The sequence below is a fragment of the Akebia trifoliata genome, chromosome 3, assembly GCF_017979445.1.
Source record: "Akebia trifoliata isolate Shusen 1 chromosome 3, ASM1797944v1, whole genome shotgun sequence".
Lineage (NCBI taxonomy): Eukaryota > Viridiplantae > Streptophyta > Magnoliopsida > Ranunculales > Lardizabalaceae > Akebia > Akebia trifoliata.
Window position 1 is genome coordinate 33,872,534 of NC_141377.1, and position 9,474 is coordinate 33,882,007.

The following is a 9,474-nucleotide window of genomic DNA, read 5'->3' on the forward strand; positions in this document are numbered from 1 at the left end:
CTTGATTCTTGTGTTTTACTTGATTTTGATGAATTGGAGAGAGAGAGAGAGAATAATGTGTGAATGTGAATGAGAGAGACGAAAAAACAAGGAAATTGGAAAAAAAATTTATATTATTTTATATATTAATGATTTGTTTTTGTAATTTGAATGAGACTTTTTTGTCTCATGTCTTTGATGGTGAAGGAGATTGGGATTTTTAAATATTATATTATATATAAATTAGACTAAAGTTGTACCTTGAATGAGATTTTTTTATCTCATGTCTTTGATGGTGGAGGAGATTGAATTTTTTTTTTTTTTTTACATTATTTTATATATGAATGAGATTAAATGGTTTGTTGTTGTACTTGAATGAGATTTTTTTGTCTCATATCTTTGATAGTGAAGGAGATTGAGAATTTTTTTAGATTATTCTATATATGAATGAGACTAAAGTTGTACCTTGAAGGAGACTTTTTTTTATCTCATGTCTTAGATGGTAGTGGAGGTTGGAATTTTTTTATATTATTTTATATATGAATTTTTTAATATTATTTTATATATAAGATTGAAATTATTAATATACCCTTTCAGATCATGTGTAATTAATTTTAACTTGTTGTTTTATTGGGTTAAAATAAGAATTTAGGTTTAAAGCTATTAGCAAATTGTCAACCCATTCTAGTATGTCACTTTCTTTCATTTTTATTCATTGTAACAAAGAAGACATCCATAAAAGTTGATTAATTAATTATTAGATATGATTTGTCTCCAAGTTTGTATATTAAGAGTTTGAGATCTTAAATTTTAATTGATAAGCATATGATGGATCTAGAGGTATCAATTCTTTTGGTATGTATTAATACATTGGTTCTAGGGGTATCAATGTAACAAAAAAATAGCAATATAAAATGGTGTTATGATTTTGATTTAGTTAATATTTCCATATTGTTGGAGGTCATGGACAATCCTATTTTAAAGTTTTAAATATATTGTTGTGGTATTGACTCCATCTGATTAATACTTTCATTTCATTGTTATTCATAAATATGGCTCCCAAGAATAACGATAAAGAAAAAATGTTAATAAAGCAGACTTTTCTACAGACCATTCGAAAAGGAAGCACTTTCTTGAGTTGTGTTTAAACGAGGTGAACAAGGAAGAGTACAGAGGATTATCTTTTACCAGTGCTTCATGGAAAATATTAGAATCTAAATTCAATAAGGTGTGGGGAGTAAATTTTAGTCATAAGGTATTCAAAAATCAATATGATTACTTGAGGATTGATTACAACATATGGTGAAAACTTGTTGGATTATTCAGTTATGGACTTAGTGCAAATATTAATACTATAAATTGACCTCCGCAGAAGTGGGATGATGTCTTAAAGGCAAGTCTCTAACCTTACGTACATATTTTTAACTTGATTAACTAGATTTATTCTAATTATTTTTATATTATTATTTGAAATAGAGAATTCCTAAAGCTAAGAAGTTTAGGAACAAACCTCTCGTAGATGTTGAATTGATGATGGGTGTTTTTTAAAGCACTCTTTCAAATGGCGATAAAGCATGGAGTCCCTTCTCATCGATCCCGCGTCCCACTGTTGATAGAGATGTAAATGATCCTGAACCTATGGAGTATACAAATTTGGATGATGAAAATACTTATGGTGGCTCATTTTCAGGGGAAGGGGATACATACTTCCAAGGTGTAAGTGTGGAAGGCACCCCTAATACCCCAACAATGAATAGTGACATTGGTGCCATTCGACTTGAAGAGAACACATCACAAGGTCCGATGAAGAAGAAGCGTAGAAATTCGAATAATAATGACACCATTGAAATTTTTTTGGAGAGGCTTATTAATGTTATCGAAGAACAGATTAATAAAGAAGAGGCTAGCAAAAGACCTTGTTTTAAATATGTGAATGGAGTTATGAAGATTTGAAGAATTTAAGGGTGGCATTCATACTTATCATGTTACTATATTAAAATTTGCACAACTATCGAAATTGGAACGCACATTTATGGACTTGGATAATGAAGCAGAGATGATTCAATTTTTGGAGTTTATTGTAAATAATTAATTGAAGTCAAACATTTTTTTTAATAAAAACTAATGATATATTGGTTATTTTGATATTTTAATATTTTTGGATAGTTACTATAGATGATTATTTTTATATTTTAATATTTTTGGATAGTTAATATGGATGGTTTTTTTTGAGTTGCTATCATTGATGATATTATGAAAATTGTGATTGTTTAATTAGAATTATTATCTTATTACCTAATCAAATATACATGTTTTAACTTACTCAATAGATTGCATGTTTGAAAAATCATTTTTTATAATTTTAATTAGTACTAATTTTTTTACTTTTTCATTATGTTTAGTGATAATGACGCCAAAGCAATGGTTGTTAATGAGATTGGTAACATTACTTTTTATACTTAAACTTAAAAATTGTATGAATGTTTGACAAAAGATTGTAAACCTCATCATTTTCTGGCAAAGCATATGTGCGGGAACTTTTGGAAGGATCTTCAACTCAAATGTATGAGATCTTTAGAATGAAGAAGAATGTTTTTGTACAATTATGTCAATATTTTTGAGATAAAAATTGGTTAAGTGATAGTAGATATATAGACGTAGAAGAGAAAATGTCAATGTTTTTTATGAAAATATGTCATAATTGTCGATTAGTAAAATATCAATTCCAATATTCTAGAGAAACTGTAAGTAGGTAATTTCATGAAATGTTTGATGCAATGATACAGTTTGCACGAGAGATAATAGTCCCTTCAGCATTTGACACGCCAATGGGAGAAATTCGATCTCACGTACATTTGAGAGAAGAACCGTTTAAGGGTGTTATCGATACATTAGATGGTACATTAATTGATGCGCACATTCCGCTTGATTAACAAGTCCCATTTAGAGGAAGGGGAGAAGGAAAATGTTTTTAAAATGTAATGGCGGTATGTGATTTTGGTATGAAATTTATATATATGATAGTTGGATGGGAAGGAATTGCACATGACTCGATGGTATTAAATGAGACACTGCGTAACCCGATTAATAATTTTCCAATGCCTCCTCCATGTCTGTATTTTCAAATTATATTTTTGAAATTAATCTTAGAATCAATAACATAAATTTTACATATTTTTTATATTTGTTACATATATGTATTATTTATGCGACGTTGCATACACACACACACTAGAAGTTTTATGACTCCATATCGTAACAAACGATATTGGTTAAGAACATATGAGGAATGCGTGCAATGGATGGAAATGAGAAATTTAATCATGCACACGTTCGATTAAGGAATGTCTTTGAGAGGACCTTTGGTGTATATAAATTTTTTTTTCCAATTTTGAACAGAATGTCTTCATATGATTATCATACCCAATGGGGCATTGTTATTGCATGCATGGCAATACATAATTTCTTACGTCGTGTTTCTCTCCATGATGAGTTGTTTCGACAATATGAAATTGATGTCAACGAAGAGAGTAATTCTTTAGTAGACTTCGAACTGTTACAAGATCCACCATGTTATAATGACAGATTCTCATCGCAAACATAAGTTGATATGATCACTTTACATGATCAAATTGTAATTCAACTAGAAAATGAATGATTGTTTATTGTTTGAGTATTATCTTGTTGGAATATAATTTCTCAAATATGAATTCAATTTGAAAACAATACTTTTTGGGTAGTTTGATTTGTTATGAATTGAAATTAAATATGTGGATGGTTTCATTATGCATAATATGTTATGTTTTTTTGTTAATAATTTATTAGAATTACAAAAGGGTAATATTGTCAAAATGACAATTATATTTTAAAATTCTATTTGTAATCAGAAGCTCTTAAAAATTATAAACAAACAATTTTTTCAAAATAAAATTTCAAATTCCAGATTTCAGACTTTAGACTTCAGAAGTGTTACTAAACATACCTTAAGTCTAATAATTAAATTAAGAATTGATTTATAATATCCCAGACATCTTTTGATAAATAATTTCAAATAGGGATGCATATAAATAAACTTATATTGTTATACCAAATCTAAGAAACTCCTCTTTAGCATTAAATAAGAAGGCATGAACATAATAGAAAGCAGGCAAAAGATCCATAAAATCAGGTAAACATCAAATAATTTTAATGTTTTTAAGTATAAAAAAATTATGTATTTTATATATTAATATTAAATAATAAAAAAACACTTAAAAGTATAAATAATCTGTGATATAATCATGATCTTTTCAAAAACTTTCATGATTTTTTGAAAAAATTTATAATTTATTAAAATTGTGAATTAAAAAAAAAAAAAAAATTCATGCATGTAAGCAACAAAAAAATGAGAGACAAAAGATTTAGTTTTGAGCTTCAATTCTTCCAATGATCACAAGGTGAACGAGAATGATAAACCTTGTGCATTCAAAAACATGACTGATAATTAGAATAATGCTGCAATAACCTCAAGATTGTACCTCATATCGCACATCCTAACATGAAAGCGTGTAGGAACCAAAGACGTTTTCATCGAGATACGAGTCAAAAAATCATCTATGATTCCTACACACTTTCACGTCAAGATGTGTGATATGAGGAACAATCTTGAGGTCACTCCAGCACGACTCTTATAATTATAACATCTCCAACCAAATATTACTAAACCAAGATACTTATGAACAACGATATTGGAACCTCTTTAAAAATCAGCCAATGAAATCTTCAAGTGAGGCTTGTGAGCCTGTCATTTTGTGTTCCGAAAAGTATGTATGTTTCGACCTATCGCAAACAGACTAGAAGAAAACAAAGGAAGAGAGGAACGTGCATTCCTTAAAATAATAAGGAAAATTAACTAAAAATTAAAGAAATAAAAAAAAATCAACTAAAAAAGAGAATTAAAAATAAAAATAAAATTTGCACTTCTCTTTAATAGTATTCATTTTCTTTATTTTTTTTCCCACTATTTACAAAGGAGCATTTTACAAGATTTTAGACAGTGTTTGTAAAATTATTAATAGTAATTAAAAGCAAATTAGAGAAAACAATATTAACAAAGAGAAAGCTAGGATGGATTATATATAACAGGAATCCCTCCTTCAAATCCCATCCATTCATCCCATTCATCGTGCTCATCACAGCCGTACGATTCCCGCAATTCTTCTTCTACTTCTAATTTATCCATTAAGTTCTGACCATTACAAAAAAAACAAAGAATAAATGAGTGACTTTAAAATAACTTACATCAAAAAATAAAAAAAAAAGATGTTGATCATCAAAATAAAAGTTAATGTGTTCATATTTCGATTTATCATCTTTAAGGAGAAAGGAGAGGCTTTGTTGTACATTTAGGGATCAATAGAGATTTGGATTAATTTATCTAGGAATCTAAAAATATGTTCCCTTCTCAACCTCACTTACATGTTTTTGAGCCCTAAAAGTAATTCAATTTTTCTATTCTCTAGTACATTTTAAAATAAAATCAGTTCAAACATGAGCAAAAGAAATGGGGATGATATTTCTTTATGCGGAACAACAAAAGAAAATAGCTAATTCAATGTCGTGTCCCTAATTATTTTTTTGTTTTTATGTTTCTAACAGACCCTTTTTTTTTAGAGAGTAATTCTTGTCCAAAAGTAGTAATGGATTTGGCAATTTTAAGAGGGAGGTCAGTTCAATTAATCGTCAATTTTAGGGGAAAAAAAATTGAGCAGAGACATACAATAAAAATCACTGATCTTCACATTCACCCAATTAATCAATGATTATTTTAACAAGTACTTCGTAGAATGAATTTTTTTCCAAATCTCCGTAAAAATTCGACGAATTTTGTTACTATGGTAGTAACCACATTAGCAAGCCATCGACGGGTAAATGTTTTTCACTTTTAGTGGTTGGCTTCTACTGTGTAAATGTCTTGTATTCTGTTTGCAGTACGCTGAGCTACGGGGGGTGCAAGGGAGGGGGGGAAGCACCCCTTGTCGGGGTTACAAAAAAAGGCAATTATGGCAATTATGTAATATTTTTTAAGGGTTTTCTATATTTTGAGGCATAGACGCGTTTGAGCAACTCTTGGTTTTATAAATAGAGATCTCTAAAACTGTAAAACTACAGAGAAAATAGTAATTGTTCTTGATCTGATCCACGGATGTACGTAGACACACTGTTGAATCACATAAATCCTTGTGTTTTGTAAGATTTTTATCCTCTTTATTGTTTCGTTTTTTCATAGCTTCGACAACACTACTTCAATAATTTTATGGTGGGTTAATGGTTTTGCTTGTCACCTCAATCCACATTATTTAGACACTAACATGTTAGGTTGGTGAGTTGAAACTTATCTCTCATGTTGTTTCAACAAGAGATCTCCCACCAAACAAAAAAAAAAAAAAAAATTAGGTGTCTTTTGCCTGGCAAACCCAAAACAAAGTACCATTTACATTTTTTCTCCAAAAAGTTTAACTTAAATCAATCAAAATTTTATTACTTCAACTTGATCACATATTCTTCCTTAATGTAAACTCTAGAATATTAAGTATTATTAAATAACAACAAATACCCCCCATTTACAACTAAACATTTACTTTATGCATATTTTTAGAATTATGAACCCCCATCACATCAAATTTTATCTAGAATTATATAATAAGGTTTTGACAAGAAGTTGAAAATAAGGGTATTTTAATAATTTCCTGCTAGTCTCACATCCAAGACTGCTTAACCAAGGTCTTAGATGATATAAAAAAAAAATCAATAAATATTTATTTTATTTCAAAATGCAAATATTCACTAAAATCCTTAGAGATCGATAAATAAATAAAAGAAATTTTATACCTCATAAGCAGATTTAATTTCTTTAAAAATCTCCTCCTTTTTGTGTACGTTATCTCCTTTAATCACGTCTGGATGATACTATAAGATTTACAACAAATGCAAAAAAAAATATTAAAATAATAATAAATAAATAAATAAAGATTCTACTGGCACACCAACTTTTACTTTCAACACATGAGTTTGGTGCGTTATAAGTAATAACTGATGTGTAAGTAGAAGCTATTTAAAAAAAAGGTACAAACGAAACGGCACCCAAAGTCAGTTTGATAGATAATTCATTGCCATCGGTTTGAACTTTTATCCATCGTGGGATTATAACCGTCGATTCAAGAATCTTTGATGAAGCTTAAATCCATTCAATTTCAATCACCAATCAAACTGATTTTCTGTACCGGGCCCACAATAATGTGCACGTGGCGCATTATTACACAACCCACAACTACACCGTCTCACATAATTAAAAAAAAAAAAATTTGGTACGGAAGAAGAAACCTTGAGAGCCAATCGTTTGTAGGCGTGTTTGACGTCGGTCTTTGAGGCAAATGGTGTCAGACCCAGAACGGCGAACTCGTCGGAAAACGAAAGAGATCTCGTCGGAAATCTGACACACCTCCCGGATTTAGGAGTCGATGACCAGAAACAACTCCCTCTCTCCATTCCACGGAATCCACCACCATTTCTCATCATTTTTGTTTTTCGGTTATTTCTTTTTGGGTTCTTTATTTATAATGGATGAGGAAACGTGAAAGGCGGGTAAGCTTGGTTGGATTTACCTTATCCTTTAGGTGAGTTTACAATTCTGTCCTTTACTTTATAATAAAATAACGATTTTGTGTACTTTAAAAAAAAAAACACAAATGATTGTGCCCCTTGAACTAGAAGACTGTGCTTTGGGAACTGATCAACTAGTTGCACATCATTAATAATTCGTTGCACACGAAATTTTAAAAAAATCTTCATTTTTTATTGAATAATGATTTTCTCATGCGGTCTCTAACACATGCCCCTTGACATGACATGTGCTAAATTATAGATTATTTTTCTTGTGATACACAATTGCACATATTTATGGGGATGTACAGTTGTGTATCCCAAGGAAAAAAATCTATGGTTCTAACCTATGCCACGTCAGGAGGCATTAGAAAATCACGACTCTTTTTTTTTTTTTTTTATAACCTTTGTTAATTTATATGTTGCACTTCAATGCATAAACTTCTAAGGTTTTAAATTTATTCATCTTCCTAAATTTCGACGAAGATATATTTACTTTTGCTTGTATATTATAGAATTATTGTGCTTATGTTTACTACTTTACAATTGTTCTTCTTAATAGGATGAATCAAATACATGTGTAAAAAAAAAAAGAATCTTAGATACTATTTTTTTTTTTATAAATATAAAATGAAGAAAAAGAAGCATGACCATTTTTGTTTTATGTTGCTAGTTTTCTTTAGTAGGATCTTTTTTGTGTTGCAATAATTTTTGTGGACATTTTTGAGAAAGAAGAAAATAATTATAAAAAAAAAGTGCAATATTATTTTAGTTATTTTTTTAGTGTAATCATCCAAATGGAGTGCAATGGATAATGGGTGGTGTGCAACTAGTCGGTTCCTTTGGGAATTTGGGATGGAATCGTCCATGAAGAGATTCGAGCATAATATTTAGATACCGTAACGTGTTGTCCTTGATTTGTTTTAGAGCTACTATTGGCACCTCAACTTTTATTTATTACACTCCAAATTCTTAAATTATTTATCACTCCCAATTAAAGAGTAAAACACATTATTCAAACATTATAAGGATTTGGCTCAAATTATTATCTCAACATTATAAAATATTATAACACTTGGTTAAAAAATTTCAATAGTAGTTTACAATTATGATTAGTCTCATATAAAATCTTAAATCCAAAAAATAGAAATCAAGAAAAAAGAAGATAGAGCTTCCATTAGCACCCCATCTTTTACTTAATTATTTTCTTTATTTTTAATTGGGGTGTAATAAGTAAAAGTTGTAAAGACATTATCAGTTGTCTTTTTATTTTTTCAAGGGAATTTTAGTAATACCTCCTACAAAATTTATGTCCTTGTTTTCCTTGCGCAATTCCATTCTGTTTAGAAGTGCTTTAACGCGACATTTCCTTGCACATTTCGTCATGAATCTCACATCCCTCTCTCTATATATGATTGATAAACTAGGGTTGGCAAACTCTCCTCCATCACATTGGGAATTTTGTATCCCTATATTGAACCTAGTTGTCAACATACGCTTAAGTTTTAAATTATTTTTTTCAAAGAAATCTAGTTCCCATTGTAACACGAGTGCAATTATCCATAACATGAATTCAAAACTCATCCGAGACCCAGATGTATCGCCCAACAACGAGATGGACAAAATGGTCAATGTATCGGACAAGATTGAAAACCCATATTCATTTTTCTCATTGTTGAACAAGACATCTCAAACGTATCGGAAAACTCGTTTGAGACAACTCAATCTTATTCATAGGCGATACGAGATGTCGAAACGAGTTTTCAAATCATGATCCACAAACACAACATAGTATTTTAAATTTGCAATGTAATTGGATTAGGTCCCCAAGAAGCTTAGATTTAGTATCAGTTA

The 9,474-nt window shown here is 29.7% G+C and overlaps 1 protein-coding gene across 1 annotated transcript; it reads right to left on the reverse strand.

The window, feature by feature from the left end:
- Nucleotides 1-4,913: 4,913 nt before the first annotated feature.
- Nucleotides 4,914-7,559, reverse strand: LOC147406501 (uncharacterized). Its single transcript, XM_086434574.1, has 3 exons — nucleotides 7,342-7,559; nucleotides 6,850-6,927; nucleotides 4,914-5,206 (listed from the first exon to the last, which is right to left on the reverse strand). The coding sequence occupies exons 1-3, from the start codon at nucleotides 7,534-7,536 to the stop codon at nucleotides 5,081-5,083; spliced, it is 399 nt and encodes a 132-aa protein (XP_086290700.1). The 5' UTR covers nucleotides 7,537-7,559; the 3' UTR covers nucleotides 4,914-5,080.
- Between the last annotated feature and the right edge of the window lie 1,915 nt (nucleotides 7,560-9,474).